At 40.5% G+C, this 20,623-nt stretch overlaps 1 protein-coding gene across 4 annotated transcripts in view; it reads left to right on the top strand.

Annotated features, from left to right (window-relative positions):
- The window catches only part of ANKRD44 (ankyrin repeat domain 44), a 331,247-nt gene that overhangs the window by 225,579 nt on the left and 85,045 nt on the right, over nt 1-20,623 (top strand). For all 4 annotated transcript variants that reach the window (XM_082630931.1, XM_082630933.1, XM_082630932.1 and 1 more), the window contains exons 11-16: nt 4,747-4,829; nt 6,020-6,083; nt 8,089-8,157; nt 9,521-9,661; nt 11,287-11,367; nt 14,336-14,447. In XM_082630931.1, the coding sequence (XP_082487057.1) occupies nt 4,747-4,829; nt 6,020-6,083; nt 8,089-8,157; nt 9,521-9,661; nt 11,287-11,367; nt 14,336-14,447 (550 nt within the window). The remainder of the gene's footprint in view (nt 1-4,746; nt 4,830-6,019; nt 6,084-8,088; nt 8,158-9,520; nt 9,662-11,286; nt 11,368-14,335; nt 14,448-20,623) is intronic.

Genomic DNA, 20,623 nt, shown 5'->3' on the forward strand with positions numbered 1-20,623 from the left:
CGGAAATGGGACTCCACCTTCGGCTGTCTGGGTCCTGGGCAGGAGGCTTGCTGCCCTTCTTTGTAGTGGATGATGTGATACTTCACATTTTGCATGGGATTATGGTCCTGGTGGCTAAGGTGCTGAGTCTTTAGGATCCAGTACACACCATGGGAGTGGAGATTTTGCAGGGACTTAAAGTGGTGGGCAGTGGACCCGTCATACAGCACAGAGAACTTTACTCAGACTACTGCCAAATTCCGCGCATCCAGGAGGCTCAGTGTGCTCCATTATCATTGGCCCTCCCTAGACTCAGACATTTCATTTGCTATTAAGTCCACCTTCTTTTCTCATTAGCCCCTGGCAATTAAAGTTGGACTACCAGCATAGCTGTGATCCTAAGTACAAACGTGGGTGCTGAAATTTGACAGAGGTGTGTGGTGATATGGTGGTCCTTCAGATGAGCTGAAATATGCTCTGATGCCAGCTGTTTTAGGTTACCTTCAAAAGGAAAAGACAATTTAAAAATTGCCACAGAGACCTCTTAAAAGCCCTAAGATATTTCCAGCAACCCCCAGAGATGCACTGACTAGTTTGAGAAACACTGGGAGAAGCAGGAGAGAATGGGAAGAGTTTCAGGGGGGCCCTGCATGTGAAAACCTAGGGCTGGGCAGAGCCTGGCTCTTCCAGGAGGAATACAGAGAGTCACAGAGATTAAGCAACAGTCAGATCCAGAAAGGGCCTTGTGAGCCACGTCAGAGTGTTTGGACTTGATACAGAAGGAACCACTGAAAATGTCTGTAGGTCGTAAACAGCAAGGACCAGGCCTCATTGTTGTCAGTTATCCCAAGTGCCTATAACTTAAGGGTGAGTGATAAATACTTGGAATGGCATAGATAAAATTAATAAGAAGTTTGTTTTAGGGTTTGGTTTGATTAGTTGAGTAAGAATCATAAAATCATTTGATGATCGAAAATCATCAAATTTTTTGTCTCGCCCACTTGGTGGGCAAAACTAAACCAATCCCACCTTCCCTGGGAGAGTTGAGAGATAAGTATTGTAAAGCATTTTGAAATATAGAGAGAGAAGAGAAATGCTAGTTGATCACACTTCATTCTGGGGTTTTAAGGAATCACACACCTGATTTTAAGGAAGTACAACCTGATTACCACTTCAAAACTCACAGACTACTGGTTATCCAACTAAGCTAATAATAATTGCAAGGGCAAAAATACCACTAACATGTATGGTGAAGGCTTAACCGTGGGTCAGATGTTCTATTTAGCACTTTATGCACATTATCTCAATTAGTCCTTACAATTGTTCTATAAGATAGACACTGTTATTATCTTTATTTTCCAGGTGAGGGAACCATTATGTACTTGCCAAAGATCAAATAGCTAGCACATGGCAAAGCTAGAACTGAAACCCAAAGGTTCTGACCCCATCACCTTAACCACGGTGTTTTTTACCGTATGGCCTAAGGGAAGGCTCTAGAAAAGCCTGGATATGGAAAGGGACAGCCATGTCCCCCGATGCCAAGGGGAAAACTTAAAAAAACTGATATTCTAATGGTGCAAAAACCCTTTCCTCACCTCTGATGGCTCTCTACAATTTATTCTGACCTCGTTTATTCTGAGATAACTGGGTAGGAGATGCCAGCTAACAGCTAAATTAGAAATAGCTAATACAAACAAGTTCCATTAATTTTATGACTGCTCAAATAAATGTAGCAAATTAACTGGAATTGGTCTTCCCTTTCCTGTAATTTATGCATTGTTAAGTTTAGTGTTATCTGACATCTTTATTTCTTGATCTTCCTTGATGTAGACCTGATGAAATCAGAGCGATGCTTCTTATTTGACTGAGACAACCAAATCCTAAGTTTCCTGCTAAAGGTTTTTTTTTTTTTTTTCTTTTTGCGGTATGCGGGCCTCTCACTGTTGTGGCCTCTCCCGTTGCGGAGCACAGGCTCCGGATGCGCAGGCCCAGCGGCCATGGCTCACGGGCCCAGCCGCTCCGCGGCATATGGGATCCTCCCAGACCGGGGCACGAACCCGTATCCCCTGCATCGGCAGGCGGACTCTCAACCACTGCGCCACCAGGGAGGCCCCCTGCTAAAGGTTTTAAGATCCTTTCTTTATAAGCAGTCTTATTTTATAACAATAAAGGATAAATTTTATTTTGAAACGCATGAATCATTTCTGAAGTGATTCAGAGATTCTGAATTCTACTTTTACTTTCTTTCCCATCTTGGCCTGATACTTAGTTTTTCTCTTTGAACCAGAGCATCATATTCAAGTTCAAATGCCAATAGTACTTGAGTCTAAATTAATATGTTTCAAAACCTGCATTGAGGTAGTGACTTTTTATTAACTATGTTTTAACTTTATGTTTTTCTTGATTGTTTTATTATAGAGTTTGATACTCTTTTCTCTAATTCATTTGCTTGTATTATTTAATATAAAGTTGTATATTTTATGTACCTATATAAACTATATCATAAATATTGTGTATATATATGTGTGTAAGTATGTGTATAGGAAATATTAAAATATTTAAAATACTAAAAGTTTATATTTTTATACATATTAAATATTTGTGTATACATGTATATAAAGAATGAGGAAGACTCAAAGAAATCTTGACAAATCCACTCCTTGTTTTAGGCATGTTCTTACAGGAACTCACAACCATCCTAGAAAATAGTCTATCCATTTTCTTCTTGCAAATGTCCAGAAATATTTAATCAAAGATTTTTGCCTTAACTCCCCCAAACAAATAAAATGGTTAGGTAAAATCCTATTAGCTTAAAGTTCCATGTAGTAAAGAGCTTTTAAAACATGTTACACATCAAAAAAAATGAGTGTTTCATTGGCATAGGGAGGGAACAATATAAATAGCAGCACAAATAAAAAGCTTCTCTCCCATCCCCCAATTCCCTCTTCCTTTTCATGAGCATCAAGGTTGTCACTGATGCGATTGCTTTTCAGAATTTTTTTTTTTTTTGTAAATGACAAGAGAGGCAATTACAAGCAGTTCTCCTCTGCGTGACACTACCCGGAAGACGGGCAAATTGCATCTCTTGATGGATGCCAGCTATTATATACACTGGGTTGGAAATCTCCATATAGGGAAAGGAAAACGAACAGAGGGAAGACTGAACAAAAACACCAACAAATAAAAAGAAGTTTTCATGAAAAGAGAGAGGTGGTTAATTGCTAGCAGACTTGAATTTTGCAGAACACTGAATACCATGAACTATCTGTGAACATGTATGTACTTTCACATACTCACGCACATCATAATAACTTTTGAGATAGCAAATAAAATTCATGTGTCTCAAGCTTAACAAATTCAAATCACATGTAGTTTTTCATTCAGCATAGAATCTGGAAACGGGCCACTTTGTGCTAGGGAAGAAACTTAGATGATTCATGCTGCAGGTGTATATATAAATAGTCTCATACTCCTTGTGTTATGTAGAGGATTTACAAAATCTGAAATATATTATTTGAATAAAATGAGATGCTATGAGAAGTGATCACTAACACGCTTCTAAGTACACAGGAACCTCCTGATGATGCTGTTTGTTTTTTTTTTTTTTTTTTTTTTGCTGTACGCGGGCCTCTCACTGTTGTGGCCTCTCCCGTTGCGGAGCACAGGCTCTGGACGCACAGGCTTAGCGGCCATGGCTCACGGGCCCAGCCGCTCCGCAGCATATGGGATCCTCCCAGACCGGGGCACGAACCCGTATCCCCTGCATCGGCAGGCGGACTCTCAACCACTGCGCCACCAGGGAGGCCCGATGCTGTTTGTTTTGAACTACAATTCAGCTCACAGCTTTGACTTTGGGTCCCTATTTGGGGAGAGGGGATGGGCAGGAGGAGGAAGATTGAATTCTAAGGGAAGATTTAATTCTAAGGCCCAAAGTACTGCCATCAGAAAGCTGCCTGTCTCTCAGGGTTGTTCCAGGGACTGTGTTATGGCAGGGGTCAGTCTAAGAAGTGCTATTGTGGATTCTTTCTGTAATGCTGTTAGGGGAAATATGCTAGATTTATGAAATATATGCAAGATAACTATTAACTATTTTGTGACTGTTATTCTTGTGTGGGTTAACGTGCAAAATAAAAGGCTATTAGGAAGATGAAGTTTCACTTGCCGAAGGTGAATATTTATACATATTAAATATTTGTGTATACATGTATATAAAGAATGAGGAAGAATATAAAGAATGAGTTTGAATTCTCATCCAAAATTTTATTTCCAGTAATACAGCCATTATTAACTCTTAGCAAAGTGCTTGGCACATAATAGGTCAGTAATAAATATTTGTTTATCAACTCAAGGAATAAAACAGGTTGCTTTTCGAAGTTGAGGGTTTGTCAGTTTCATGTTTTCTCCAGCACTTAGCATGGTATCTGATGCTTATACAGTGTTAAACAGATGAATGAATGATGAATGAATGGGACAAAATTGCTAAGCTGAAAGAAAAAGAAATTAATTTTAAATGCTTAGAGTCACTGTTGATGTGAAATGTTTTCTTAAAAATATATCTTCCTATTGTTATGGGCTTTTCGTTGTGGTTTAGGTCCAGGATTTTATTATTTTAAGATAGAAATGATTGCCTAATTATTTCAGCCAAGAGTCCCTAAGCAAGGTCTCATGGGTTTAATTTTCATCAGAGAACTTATAGAGAGATCGTGCCCCTTCTGCGGGTGTCTTGAGATCTGTTACCGTGAGCTGCTCTGTTTTCTTCCTCCTCAGGTGTGGAATCCATAGCATGTTCCCCTTGCATTTAGCTGCCCTCAATGCTCACTCTGACTGCTGCAGGAAGCTACTGTCATCGGGTAAGTAACTCCATTACCACAGCTCAGGCTTAACATGTCCTGTAAATGAGCCGTGTGGCTTCAGGTGTCTGGTCAGCATGAGCGGCTGCCTGTGCTTCATGTCATCCGTGACCCAACTTGGCAGGATGAGTGGTGTCCACAGCTAAGTGCATGTGACAGCTCCCAGTGGCCCATGGTGTTGAAGCTGTTTGAACGTCAGTATTCCTGCCCCAGAATGAGAGACTTGTCTGTTTATCAAGTTAAGGCTGGCATGATCCAGAGTGAGAGGCAGGCAGGGATGGCCATAGCTTACAGGAAGTTTCTCATAGAAGGAGAAAACATCTTTGAGGCTTAAATTGGCGGCCTAACATTTCATATTTTTCAACAAAGGGAAAAGGCCAAATCCCCTACGTTTTAATGGTAGAAAATGTCAAATTACCATCCCACTCCTTGAGCTCTGAAAAATTGCTGTGGTTGATACCCCTCCAACTAGGTTTCATTTTTATTTTTTTAATGTGGGTCTATTTGGAACCAAGAAATTCTTTCTGGTTTGGAGCTTTGCTAATCTTTCTTATTACTGCTTCTGCCAACCTCCATGTATTAAGACGTTCTTGGCTTTCAAAGGTGATAGAGGTCTGAAAGGCAAAGATTGCTTAAGAATTCATTCAACAGATATCCCAGAGGCGTTTTGTTTTGGTTTTTTTTTTCCTTTAAGTTCTTTACTTATGATTGATTCTGCTTTCACTGCTTTTGGCATGTTTAACAATAACCCCTGCATGAAAGCATGTTTCCCAAATCTTAAACCAACTGAAAGCTAATAATACCCTTAAGAAAATATCTCTTCTAGCATGCTACGATTACTCCTTTGCCTTCCATGTTTTCTCCATGTGTTCTGTCTGCCTGTCTATTGCGCTACTCATCTCAAACTGGTTTCATAAATTTCTATCCTGGGATTGAAATATGGGGCTGTAGTTCACCCAGGGCTGGATGTGAAAATAAATTCTTCTTGAATTCACGGTTCTTCCTATAAAATTGCCAAGCTTGAGCAGTTACCGATCGTTTCCATGACAACCTCTTTCTGACTACAGTGGCTTGCGTTCTGGTTTTTCTACTAACTGATTTTTCTGTCTCTGCAATGTTTCTTGTGGTTTAACTAGGACAAAAGTATAGCATAGTATCCTTGTTTAGTAATGAGCACGTGCTGTCTGCAGGCTTTGAAATAGACACCCCAGATAAATTTGGAAGAACGTGCCTTCATGCTGCTGCTGCAGGAGGGTGAGTAGTTAACAATTTTAGTTGTTATCTTATGGCCTAATTACTAATTCATCTTAATTGACTTAAGTTGTCCGTGGATCAAAGGCAACTTCTTTAGTAAAATGGGTAAGAACTCTTTCTACCGATACCAAATATCACTAGGTTGAATTTCCAGATTACTCGTGTGTTTGTTTTTCCAAAGAAAAAGTGTTAGCCCATCTCATATAGAAAATATTTTTTCTTTTGTTTTCTCTTCTCTCACTCTTTTTTTTCTTTTCTTTTCTTATTTTAAATTGTAGGTCTTTAGCCTGTAGAATATATACTTAATTGGTACCTCTTCCACCAAAAGAAAATAATTTGAGATTTGTTCCTAAGTTTTTCCTCTTTCATTGCTGGAAGGTGGTTGATGATCATGGAAATCCAGGGTTGAGTTAATTCATGTTCATTTACAGACATTTTGGTCCTTATTTCAAAACTGATTTTTAAGTCCTTATAATGATTAAATGTGAACAGAGGTCAAGAAACCCAAAGGATAGGCAAAACGTGAATTAATCCTTGCCTTTTTTTTAAGTTGTAAAGAGAATTTTTCATCAGATACTCTTTTTCATATCAGTGGTTAGATTAAGGCTCTGATCAATATATTGTTGATATATGACCACACATTGGCCAAACATGTTTTCCTTTGGATGGCCTCGATTGGGTAAGGTGTTGGTTCTTCATCAGTTTCCTAGTCTTAAGGACTCTTAAGGAACAGCAGTGCTTCTCCATGTGTCAAGTGTATATGACCAAAGGTATTACCTATTTAACAGAGGTGGATTGACTGTGAAGCTTTAGGGCCCTTTATTTGCATGGCTCCCTTCCAAAGTCTTGTATCTAGTTTTATATTCATAATTTTGTTATTATTTTTTTAAAAAGAACCTCCTTCTCCTCACCCCATTTCCTCAAATTGTATGAACTTCCTGAGCCACGCAACTTGGATCTGTCTCTGTCTTTGATCCTTTGACTCACAGAGACAGGTGCTTTACATCAGCTGACATGTTACACCAACACATAATGACCTCATAAAGTTCTTATATTTTATGACTTAAACTAGTCGCTATTTCTCTGTGAAAAGTGGCACAAAGGGTGGAAGTGGGGTGGGGAGGGCCCTCCTCACGTTTATCATTAATGAGATCATTTTTCTTATTTAAATGATAATAAAGTCATAAATCCTAGGCCACTTCTTAGCATCCTAAGTTGAGAACAATGATGGATGAGTGTCTCTTTTTATGCCCCCATTTTAAAAAATATCAGACCTGTACAGAAAAGTGGCAACAAACCATTCTGGATTCATGTCTGAAACCCCTATTAGGATTAGTATTTAGCTTCAATAGGAAAATTCACTTCAATGGGTTCTTTTCTCTCTACTAAACATGATTTATTGCTTCTGCAAATGACAAAGAAGCTTTGGAAGATCACTACGCTCCATTACATCATTTTCGGCCTTGGTTCTGCACGTTCATTTACCTAGATTACCAAGACAGGGAAATGCTGCTGTTTTATTTTCCATTAAGGAGAGTCTGGGTCGAAAATGGTTATCATAGTGAATTCATTCTGCTGTGATAAAAGGTAATGCTCATCCATTCTGGCTTATTGTTTAAAGGTGACATGAAATTATTACAGGTTTAAGGGGCTGTTTCATAAACTCTTGATGGTTTTGAAAGAGAATTTTAGGGTAAATGATGAAACGATCACTGAAAGGTTTCATCATGTAATAATCATTAAATTCTTTAGTCATGGAATTGAAAATGTTCCATCAAGCTCTCTAACGTATGGATATATTAGCTTTGCAAAAGGAATTGTGGGAACTTTAGATCCTTAAGATATGGCATTACTCTAATGTGTTCAGGTTATTTTTGTGTTAGCAGAATTTAAAGCTAGTGCTCGCATTTCAACTGGGCGTGCACTCTGCAGAAAACAGCTCTGTCTGAAGATAGCCCAGCAGTTGACCTCTGCCACCTTAATGATGTTTTCCCTGTCTTTCTAGTAACGTGGAATGTATAAAACTCTTGCAGAGCAGCGGAGCAGATTTCCATAAAAAGGACAAGTGTGGGAGGTATGTAAACAGGGAACTCTGCTTCAAATGCCTAAAAAAAAGGAGTGGGGAGCAGTCCATCTGGAAATCATGTTATGTTGAGATGGTAAACAAGGAAGCTAGCTGGGGAGATTCCATTCTCAGAGGGAAACCCCTTCTACACCAACAAAGCAGGCACAAGGCACAAGGACAGAATCTCCTCTCCCTGCTTCTGTTGAGAAGTGCCAATTGCTTCTCTGATCCTTCCAGTATATATATATATATATAACTGTATCCATGTGGGGGATTACATATTTTATACGTGCATATGTATTTGTATCTATAAAATATGTAATTTCCCACATGGATATGGTTTAGGAAATTCTGTCTGTAGCAGAGTAGAACACTTGAGCCCTTCCAACCCAGAATTTGGTCACAAGATCTGGAGCACTTTATTGTACTTATTGAACATTTCATTTTGGGATAAATCTTTAGACACATTTAAAACATGAACCATAACTAATGAGAACCTGCTGTAGAGCACAGGGAACTCTACTCAATGCTCCGTGGTGACCTAAATGGGAAGGTATCAAAAAAGAGGGATATATGTATACACATAGCTGATTCTCTTCGCTGTACAGCAGAAACTAACACAACATTGTAAAGCAACTGTACCCCAATTTAAATAAATAAATAAAACATGAAACACACGCGCCACCTATAGCCCCTTTGGCTATTGGGATGGGTCATAGAACTTTTCTTATCTTAATTGTCCTTTGCATGCATAGCTAAGTCATGCCATAATACTAGCTGGTATGGGGAAGAAAACAGCATGAGGAAAGGTGGAGGAAGTGAGGACATGATCAAGAAAACCTCAGGTTATTCAGTTTGGAAACAGCATTGGACACCTTTAGCGGGGAGAGAGATACTTTATAAAGATAGACCAGGGCTAGCTTGGGAAAGTCTTCAATTCCAAACTAAAAAATCAAGGCTTTGTTCACTGGGGCGGACTGAAGGTTTTAGTACAGGTTTGTGATATGTAGGTATTGGACCTTAAATAAACCAGTTCTTCATTGATGCCAACTAAAAGTTACATGGAAGTTGCATTAGGGCAAAGGAGGCCAAAAGGGGTGGTATTGCAAGAGTCCAAAGGAGCAGTAATGTAGACCTGAACCAGGATAGGCACTAGGAATGGAAAGAAAGGAGAGATCTACAGGTGGGTGGCCTTGTCTGAAGCCACCATCTTTGTAGCCTTCGTTCTAACATAAAGGCAGAGAAAGGCACGTCTCTTGGCCTCCACACTGAGAGCCAACACCCCTAGGAATACTGCTGTCTGTGCTGGTGCTAATGATGGGCGTCTGTTTCTCAGACTGAATGAAGTAATAGACTGCTGTTTGTTTTTCAGGACCCCTCTGCACTATGCAGCTGCAAATTGTCATTTCCACTGTATTGAGACATTAGTGACCACAGGGGCCAGCGTTAATGAAACCGATGACTGGGGCCGCACCGCTTTGCACTATGCTGCTGCATCAGACATGGATAGAAAGTAAAAACAGCCTTACTTCTGTTTCCTCTTGAGGTGGGGGAGGTGGGGGGAGGTTGCTAAGTTTTCTTCATACCGCCTCACAGAGAGTGTGAATGAAGAATCCCTCTCATCCAGACCTGAAGGAGTTAGAATTGCTTCATTCCCTAGCCCTGGGTTTCCCATTCTTCTCTCTTTACGTTTGATTAGTATATGTCACTGCACAATTACTTCTCCTCTCTGTTCTTTGGGTTGAATGCCAAGTGGAGCTGTCAAGCCCAGGTTTTCAATTCATTCAAAATCTGTCGTAATTTGTTTTGTCATATACTGCGGTTTTCATCATCACCACTTACATGCTTCATTTGCTGTAAAACTTACATTTGCTAATAAATATGTCATGTGTCAAAAATATCCATCTATGCACAATCCTAATAGTCTTCAAATGCAGCATCAGTATTTTAAGATAGGCACTGTTGTTCAAACCTGGGCATGAATACTCTTTCAGGAGCTGGAGTAAAGAAAGTTGGGTACCCTGATCGTATTTGGATTCTAGGTGGCTAGGAATGGAAAGCAGAATTAAGTGAACCAGTTCAGGGGGAAAGGGTGGAAGAGGTGCCCACAGTTATGAGATTGTTCTCAAAGACTTGAGGACCAGGCCTTCCTTCATAGGAATACTTTTCGGTGATCCTGTTTGGAGAACTACTGAGTTATTTGCTGCCCTGTGCTACGGAGTTGCTTCTGGGTCAGTACTAACTCCCTTTCTTGTAGAGCAATGGCTTTCAAATGTATTAGACAATGACCCACACTAAGCAATACATTTAACATTATGACCCAATACACACACTCACATATATGTTTTATACATATGTATGGAAAATGGAAACAAAGATTTCATAAAACCATATTTACTTTTGCTATGTGGGATGCATTTTGATATACTTTTATTTCATTAAAAAAACCCTACTGACTTCAACCCGCTAAATTGATTTCACAATTCAGTAATGGATTATGATCCATATTTCCACAGTTTGGAAGACACAGCTTTTTTTCCTTCATATGATACTGGCAAGACTGTTGTAGCCTCAGGATCCCAGGGCCGCATGTTATTAATTCAACAAACATTTATTGAGCATCTACTATATGCCAAGCTCTATGCTATTCACTTGGAATAGAATGGGAGACAAGTATACTTCATCTGTTAAGAGCTGGCAGAGGAATCCTAGATGGTGAAGAATTGCTCTGGCAGATAAGGGGTGCTTAGGAACCCATTTATTCCTGGATAAATGAGATGCTCAACTGCCAAGGAGGCAGCAAGGAATGTTGTAGGAGCCAGGGAAGTTTAAGCTAGTCACTTCCTCTTTCCATGGGGAGTTTAGAATACTCATGGAAGGGTGGGCAGCATGATTGCTGTCTTAATCACTGATACCTCGGTGGAAGTTTTAGGAAAGTCATGTTCTCAGTCGGATTCCTTGGGAGAGAATAGACTTACTGGATGGCCTTGGGGAGAACCATGTATATCCTCCATGAAAAATCAGTAGCACTTGCTTCTTTTGAGTTGGGGGAGAAATTGTTAAGATATAAACTGCACCAAAATCATTAGCAACTTTGCCACTAATTGTAATTTTTTTTCTTTCCCTTATGCTGAGAAGTAAGACTATCTTAGGAAACGCCCATGAAAATTCCGAAGAACTTGAAAGAGACAGAGAGCTGAAAGAAAAGGAAGCTGCATTGTAAGTTTCTTCCCAGCTTAAGCACAAGGTGTGGTTACTGATGCTTTGTCCGCTGCTCTGGGTTGCCGCGTGGGCCAGCCTTACTATTTTGGGGTCTCACTTGGGCTCTTGCAGAAGTGATGTGGGCTTGCCTTTGGCGAAGAAGAAACTATTCTTTTAATATATCCTTCAACTATGCTGTTTTCACACAAGAAACTCTTCCTAAAATTGAAACCTTTGCCATGACCATCACTGTGATTGCTCAGCAGTTTTTAGGACTAGGTACCTTAAATATAGTTTCTGACTCTGCCATGCAGTATGCCTCAGGGGACATATTAAGCCTCCTCTGAGGGCCTCAGGCTCTCCTTTTGTGACCTGAGGATAACTATTTAGCAGATTCTATGAATAAATGTTTTGAGATTTTGGTGTGAAATATACCAGTTGTACTCTCCCCTTCTCCCCAGAAGACACCCATCAACTTACAAACAGCTCCTTGCTTCCTGCAGCCAGCTGCTCAGTCACCCCTCATCCCACCTGCCCTCTGGTGTCTGACAGAGATTCAGCTATGACTGTGATGGAGTGCCTGCCAGCACCCAGGGCTGTGGATAACGTGGGAACCCCTAATGCTTCCTCCTCTGAGAGCCCTTCGTGCACTGGACGTGGCAGTGAGAAGGTTGTGCTCTGCCCAGGGCCGTGCCCAGTGGGTAGCTGGTGATCAGTAACTGTTTGTTGAATGAATGAACACTTGAATAACCGGTGCCCACGGTTTGTGTCCTGCCCCCGTGAGACTCAGTGGATGTAGTGCTCTAAGAGTCTGCACACACACAGTCCTTAACTTGCTTATTCTCTTCTGCTGTCAGAGGGACCCGTTTCTCTGTGACTTGAATGCTCGTGTCCACTCTGGGGTCTTCCCACTGCCCACTGGGCTCTCCTCCCCTGTCCAGGCCGTTGTGGAAAGGTGTGGTTAGAGAGTGAGGCCCCAGTGCAAGTTGTGGGGACATAACTTTGACTGTCCCTGGGGTGAGCACAGGAAACGCCACTGTGAGTAAATCAGAATAACAAAGGTTTTGCCCTAATAGTGCAAAATTAAAATAATGGTATTCAAAGACCGTAGAATTTTAAGCCACCTCAGCAGATGCTCCCTTCTCCAGTGAAATGCAAGCTTGCCCTGGGCCAGAGCAGCCCTCTCTACATCTGATGGACAGGGAAGGAGCAGGAGAGTCAGGGAAGGCAGGGACCAGCCTGCTGGAGATCTGTTCCATGCAATGAAATGCTACTCCCCTTGTCCAAATACACCCCTGACCTAATGCGCCTCTCTTGATTTTGCAGCTTAGGTGCCAAAATTACTAGTCAGGGCCCTGGGTGGTAAAGAAGACAAGCATTCCCAGTTGAAACTGGATTTCATTTTCCCTTAGGAACAATGTGGAGATTATTCACGTTCTGTAGTATTGTTATTTCTAACAGTACTGTTGACAGTTATGGTTCAGCTGTATTCCGCATTAAGTAGGTCTTTGGGAGTAAGCCCAGGACTCTCCAAATTACATATTAAATTTATCAGCTGATTTTTAGAGTGTAATCCTTTCAGAAGCTGGGAATTGTGTGTCCACTAGAATGCTATTCCTACTGAGTGATTTTATTTCAAGAGCCAAATTCAGTTTAAAATGAGTCACACCTAGGATTCAGTCCATGGGCATTTAATTACAAAAATTAAAAAACGACTTCCTTTTAAGGTATAAATCACCAAAGACAGCCTGATGTATCAGCACTCCAATAATAGTTTGATTTATTACAGAGAATTTTATGGACGAATCACGTGATATGTAGGTATTTGGCGTAAAAAATTTCTCTTTCATCAGGTTTTCTAGAAATTAAAATGTCTGTTTTCCTATCTCTCTATGTGTGTGATTTATTTACTCCTTTTGCCTTAGGTAAGTGTCATTTTAAGGTTTTTGAGTAAACTATAGAAATTGTCCATTGGAGGTCTTCTTTAGTATACAAGCTTATATTTAGGATCTTACAGTTTTGATTTGAGTATGAAGTTGAATCACCCTGGCCTTGTAGAGGACATGTTTGTCCCACTGTCACAGAAATAAAACCGAAATCGTGGAACGTTGCTCCCTGTCTAGTTCTTCCCTCTTTGACCAGCAGGATGGTCCCATTTGCCACACGCCCTGAACAGAACACATTACGTCCCCGAGTACCTGTGTCTTGGAGGCTGGGGCTCTTCAGCAGAGGTGGCGCCACTCCCCTTCCTCTTACCTATTACAAAGATGGTGTTTCTTTTCAGAAAAATTACAACTGTGTCAGAAAAGGCTTTTATTATTTTAAATATTATTTTAAATTTTATTATTATAAAATTTATTATTTATCATTTTATTTATTTTTCCAACCTTTTGATCTCAGACTCTCCAGTAGCAAGGTTAAAAATAAACACTTCTCTCTTGAGGTTTATCCCGTTCGTTGCAACGCCTTGACCACTTCTTTATTATGCTGAGAACTTGTCTTTTGAACGTGGGGCTCTAAAACTTATTATTCAGTAATCTTGATGACAGGCAGGTTCTGTACCTTAAGGTGAGAAGGGGAAAAAAAACTTAATTACCCTCTAGTTCCTAAAGCTTTTCCTGAATTCTAGAATGGCTATTTTAAGCTGAAGGAGGGGACTTCCCTGGTGGTCCAGTGGTTAAGACTCTGCGTTTCCACTGCAGGGGGTGCAGGTTCAGTCCCTGGTCAGGGAACTAAGATCCCACATGCTGTGTGGCTTGGCCAAAAAAAAAAAAAAAAAAAAAAAATTTAAGCTGAAATAAAGATAGCTGCAGAAAACACATAAAACATCCAGTACATAAACCCTCATTGCTGTAGGATTTTTAAAGAAACACTTCAACTCACAAAGTGCTTTGTGGAACACTCATAATAAGAGAACATTTACATTAATTATCCCTTTTGGTCCAGAGATGTTTTCTGAAATAACATCTCATCTTTATACTTACAGATGTCTAGAGTTTCTGCTTCAACATGATGCAAATGCATCTATCCGGGACAAGGAAGGCTACAATAGCATACATTATGCTGCTGCCTATGGCCACAGACAGTGTCTGGAATTGGTGAGCTGTTTTGTCTTGATTTGTTTTCTCTCACAAAAACACACATACACCCAAACCTGAAAATGCTGGTCTTAATCTCTCAACAAATGTTCCCTCACTGCCTAATTCAGTCCCCACGGGAACTCACCTGGAAGATATTCTGTGGTAAGCTATTAAGTTGTTTCCCTTTACAATATGTAGATCTTTTTTGTTCCATTTCTGCCCGTTCTAATCTCAGAGCTGACTAACAATTGATTCTTTTCCGCATTAACTTGGACTAGGAATTTTAGACCCTGGTGTGGACACAGTTTGTATTTTGAAGATAATTTGGATGTATCAAATAAGCTTAGTATATATTTCCAGAGTCACATTTAGCACCCCAATATCCAGTAAGTGTCATAAGATGACTACAGAACCATTAGGCATATGGGTTTGTTATAGTCCCACATTTGTGGTTTAGGAAAAGAAATCGGCAAGGGTATAACAGCAGAATTTACTGGAATTTCTAAACCACCCCAAATTTCAAACCCATTAGTGATCAAGAAACACTTGATTTGAAGTCTGAAACTCCTCTGTTGATGTAGGTTACCAGATGCAAACTCAAATGTCTACAGGCACAGGAATATAAAAAACAAGTGAAGTGAGCCCAGGTGTGGATAATAGGGAGTGGTGGGGACTGTGGCAAATAGAGAGGACATGTTCTGTCTGAGGGGAGAAACAGCTAGTCAGCTGCAGCTGATGGAGACCGGATGGTACTGCAGACCCAGGTTTGCTAGAATTCCACTGTTTCAAGAGAAGCTACAAATCTAGACTTTTTGTGTGGAATTTCCTGTTTTGAAAACACTGGGTGGGCTAGAAAGAAAAATTATGGGTTTGTGGCTGAATCCTGACTGCAGGCCATCATTTGCTGTCTTCTGAGCATCACCCTTGATTCAGCTTCACCAGGATACATGGGGTATTCCAAACTCACCATCTCTGGTCCAATGATAGGTGCCACCTTCCTTACTGGACTCCAACTGTTTTCCTTGTTCTTTTAAAGGAGAAGTCCTACTTTTCAGAGTTATTTGAAGGTGTGTTTGGTGAAACTCTTGCCCTTCATCAACTGCATAGTTTATTGAGAAAGGCATGAGGCAGAGAGCCCGCAAGCAATGGTGTGAGTGCCTACATAGAAATGACTCGATGTCCCGGTGAGGCCCTTTACCTTTGGCCTTGTGGCTGTTTTTTCAAATGGTTCCACTTAGGGTCTTTCTTACTATATTTGTTTTAACTATGAATGTGGGAAAATGTTCATAAAGATCACCCAGTTTGGAAATAAAAAGGTGATTTTTCTGGTATTGATTTTTGTGACATTTATTGGTGAATTGTATGTACCTTCATCATTTCTGCAGACTTCCAAGTCTGCTTTTCCTGAGGTTCTTGTGGATGCTGAAGATTTCTCTGCTTGACCTTGCGGGTGACATTTTTTTTTCTCTCCCGTTTTAATTCCATCATGGTTCCTCTTCCAGTTACTGTGGCTGCATAACAAATTACCCTAAAAGTTAGTGGCTTAAAACAACGCTAATCACTGATTGTCTTTGTTTCTGGTCAGGAATTCAGGTGTGGCTTAGCTGAGCAGTTCTAGTTGATATCCTATGAGATTACAGTGTCGGGGCTGGCATAATCTCAAAGGCTTCTTCTCTCATTTGTCAATCACGTGGGTAGGAAAATCGAATTGCTGACGTTCCTTGGGCCTTTCTCTCCGTCTCTATGTGGTTTCTTTTTGCGGTTTTCTCTAGCATGGTGTTTTCAGAATAGCTGGATATCTTACCTGGTGGCTCAGGTTGCTAAAGGTATCTGCCCTGGGAGAGAGTGTGAGTGAGAGTATGAGCAAGTAAAAGAAAGAGACCATATTACTTTGAACGATTTAGCCTTGAAGTTCACATTTCTGCGGCATCTGTTCATTGCTGCAGTCACAAAATCCAGAGAGGTGAAGTAGATGCCACCTTCCAAGGGCAGGAGTATCAAAGAATTTGTGGACATATTTTAAAACCACCCAGTTCCATAGGAAGATGTAGGAAGCCAGTGACATCAGAGCCTTCTATAAATTGAATTTAAAGTAGAATCACAAGTGGCCAAGGGGCAATCTCTTATCTTACAGATGAACAAACCAAATCACAGGGGCATTTACTGGGTTGTCCAAAGTCATAGCTCTGGTCAGTAGAGGAAGTGGTACCATGAATCAGGATCCCTGATTTAAAAAAAAAAATTTTTTTTTAACCACATCATGCTGCCTTCCACTGCTGGGCAAAGCTCTACCACCATCCAAAGCTTTTCAACATAGGGTAAAATCTTGGTAGGACTTGGTTAAGATATAAGGCAATATCACTCCTTCTAACACCAGCAATGGAAGTTGATCTAGACCTATCAGCAAATAGGATTTGTGTTTAGATCCCACAAATAAAGGAGTGGTTTTGTTTTTGTGTGTGTGTGTGTATGTGTGTGTGAATCAGTGGCAGAGTGAAGGTTTACTACTGTAACTACCCATATGAGCCTGCATTCCAAAGTTTACTTAAGACACAGCTGTCTTTAATTGGTTTTCTCTATGAAAACCATATGTCATCATTGGACATACGAACTTTTATTTCAAAGATTGTTATTATAGTCTTGATAGCTTGTGCTGTTTTAAAGTACTTTGATGAATTATCTTTAATCCCATAGTATAATAACTCTGAGAATGATTTACCCATAACACCTTTTTTCTATGTAAATAATATATGGCACATTATTTTCCTTTTTCAGGAAAGCCCTTTCAGGGCCATTATTTCTGTTATCCAATGAAAAGGTTTTCTGTCTACAGAAAGTTTCACAAGTGCTATATGATAATGAAATTATCCCCATGATTAGGTCAACATTGTGATTTACAAAGCAGTAATGATTCTTGGAAATTATGTACATACTTGACATACAGCACTGTATAATTTTAAGGTGTACAGCATAGTGACTTGACTTACATATATTGTGAAATGAGTACCATAATAAATTTAGTTAACATTGATCATTTCATATAGATAAGAGAGAAAGAAGGAAGGAAGGAAGGAAGTAGAGAGAGAGAGAGAGAGAGAGAAAGGAAGAAAAAGTTTTTTTCCTTGTGATGAAAATAAGGACTGTTTTTGAACAATAAGTGAGCTTTTTGCAGGGCATCTTTTCTAATTTTAACTTTCTCTCTCAACTAGGACCTCAGTGCACTCATGTTCCTTAAAACTCCCATTTCTTTGAGTACTAGGTGTTAGGAAAGCAAGCCACTTAACCAATATGCACTAGGAGTTATGTTCCTAAGACTCACCACCACCATGCCAATCTTCTCCCTTATCTCGACACAAACACCTCAGTCCTCCTAGGGGATTATCTGTTTTACAAGTTGGTCCTGACTCTGTGTTAGATGCTAGAATTATGACAAGGAAAGACATGATTCTGGTAGCTCTGAATGGCTTACTTGAGCCTCTGAGCAAGAATTATTCAGGGAGACTTTTTTTTTTTTTTTTTTTTTTGGCCGCGCTGCATGGCATGCAGGATCTTTGTTCCCCGACCAGGACCAGGGATCAAATCTGTGCCCCCTGCAGTGGAAGCACAGAATCCTAACCATTGGACCACCAGGAAATTCCAGGGAGACCTTTCTTTAAGTCACATTTCCTAGCCTATGTTTCTGGCCTGAGGAAGGTGTGGAGAGAATAAATGAGTATTTGTGGCCCCTGGGCCTCCCGTAGCAGACCAGGCCCTTTGTGCTTTGGAGTAGGAGTAGGATTAAAAAAGATGGGTGGCATCAGAGCCAGCTGATTTGTGAGGTTGGTAAAATTTGTCTTTTGCCTCTTTTCCCAGAGAGCAATTACTGTGATTATGCATATCATTAATTTTGATGCATATTTTATTTGACTCTTAGTGTGTGCTTACTTGGCATTCGTGGTGTATGGCTCCTGTCTGTGATCATAAGCTTAGAATTTGTCAACCATCCTTTGTGTTCAGTCCATTTTGCTATAATCAAAAAGGAACAGAAATTATTTAAGTTGTTTTCATTCTATTTCCCTTATACAAAGTACTATTGAATTCATTCAATGAGCAAAAAACTTCTAGAAAGTAGGGTGAACCCCTTAGCCTTGATAGAACAGGTTCAGAATTCTGCCAAGTCTGGCTCCTTAGGCCAGTGTTTTCAGCTGGTCTTGATCAAAGATGTACGTACCGTGTGTGCAAGCACAAATTTGCCCACAAGTGGATGCTGAGCGCTGTCATCGACCATATTCAATTGGGATCAAAATATCAAAGCGGAACAGAGGAGACTTGGCTAATAAAGCATCTTGTGTCTGAATAAGACTTATGTTTGAGTGGAGGAAGGGAGTTGGCCAAGGAGAGCTCTGGGCCTCCCTTTTCCTTTATCTGGAATGCATTCTTACCGACTTGAGAGAAAAATCAGAGTCGTGCCCCTACTTGGAATTTGTGAGTTTATATGGGCACACTGTTTCTCTCTTACAACATTAAAAATTTGTCTGTGAAAGAAAGATCTTTGTGGCTTTGTTACTGAAATGGAAAAATGTATGTGCCAATATAATTACATAAATTATCTACGGAAATTTGGAGAGATTGTTTGAAAACTCTAGGCCTCTGATTAAATTCAGTCCAAGATTCTGCCATGCCAAATCACTTGGAATTTGGCTGCTTACTTGGGACCTTCTCTCCCTTTCACTGTTATGAGATAATTTGAACTTCAACTGGGAGAGTTTATGGGGGTGACAGATGCCCCTGTGTGTATATTCTAGGAATTTGTGGGATTCTCTGAAGACAGTTGTATCTCGGGCAACTGAACACTGAAATTATGCTGCTTTTTAAATGTGTCTTGTATTTATCATAGGGCTTTAGGGAACCATTACCACCTGGCTTTGTATAAGATGTACCCACATTGGCAGTATCTAATTAAGCTTCTCAAGACTGAGAAAGCAGGATATAGAAGAGGGGTTTAAAAAAAAAAGAAAAGGAGAGCTGCTTAGCAGTCAGCTGAGGACACGATGAAAACCCAGTGAACTTGAACCCCAGCCCCAAATAAGTCTCTGATGGCTTTTCTCTGTCCCCAGAGGTTCTGCTAAGAGATGGAACTGGGGGTGAACATGACCTCCCAGCAGGCGGACTTCCAATGGGCAGTGGAAACTTCAACAATGCTAGTCTTGTTTTTTCTTCTAGTTAATTCAGTTGAAGAGGAACATAAAGTCTTATGGGGAACTCAAGGGAGGGAGCAGAGGTGTGGGCACAGATATTTTGATGCTGTTGGCAGCCTCCTCACTGCTGTGAATAAAAATATACGCCCACAAATTTTGAATCAGAATTTGGATGTGAGTCTATGTTCAGAACATTGGAGTAGACAATATTTTGTGACAAAATGTTCCACTTATCCCTTTGTAATAGAGCAAAAAAGAAATTTTTTTGGCTTTACCATGAATGAATTTGGCAATTGATGAAAGAACCATTCAATAGGATGTATTAAAATAATTTCAGTTTCACCTTCAGTCGAGTGCTCAGGACAGTGGAGCCATTGCCCCCACATTTCAAAGTCAGATACTAGTTTTCAACCCATGGCCCCCTTGCCCATTTAAGAGATCAGAGAGCAGATTTCTTTGGAGATAGTTCTGCTTCACATCCCATCACCACTCCCCTGCCCCTATGGCGCGGGAGAAATCCTGATCCCAAGCCCAGTGAGAGAAGCTTCAAGGAGATTGCTTGGATATCTGATATGAATTCCACACACTTTAGGGGGCTGAGTGGACTGGCATGTGATGAATCTAAAGACTGAATGGCGCTGATTAGAGCTTGCTTGCTGGGAAGTTAAATAAAAAGAGGGCTGTGGTTGAGAAATACTCTACCCCCACCAATGATAGGTCAAGAGTGTATGTTTCCCAATGTCCAAATGTGAGCCAAGGGTCAGAGCTGGCCTGGAGTTCTCCTGGATGCTACTCAAGAGGGCTGCCTGGAAGTATGGGGAGGTGTAGGATGCCTGGGGTTGGGGAGAGGGGAATGTGAGCCACCAGCAGAGAGGGGCAGTCACCCAGGGAAGTTGGGAAGTTGTTGGAGAACCTAAATAAGCATTCGAGAGACAGTTTTAAACATCTGACCCAGTCAGGGGATCACTGCCAGAAGGGTGCCAGTCAGTAAGACCATTGTCCCTGTACCCTTGGTGT

Source organism: Mesoplodon mirus (genome assembly GCF_964341445.2).
Source record: "Mesoplodon mirus genome assembly, chromosome: 8".
Taxonomy (NCBI): domain Eukaryota; kingdom Metazoa; phylum Chordata; class Mammalia; order Artiodactyla; family Ziphiidae; genus Mesoplodon; species Mesoplodon mirus.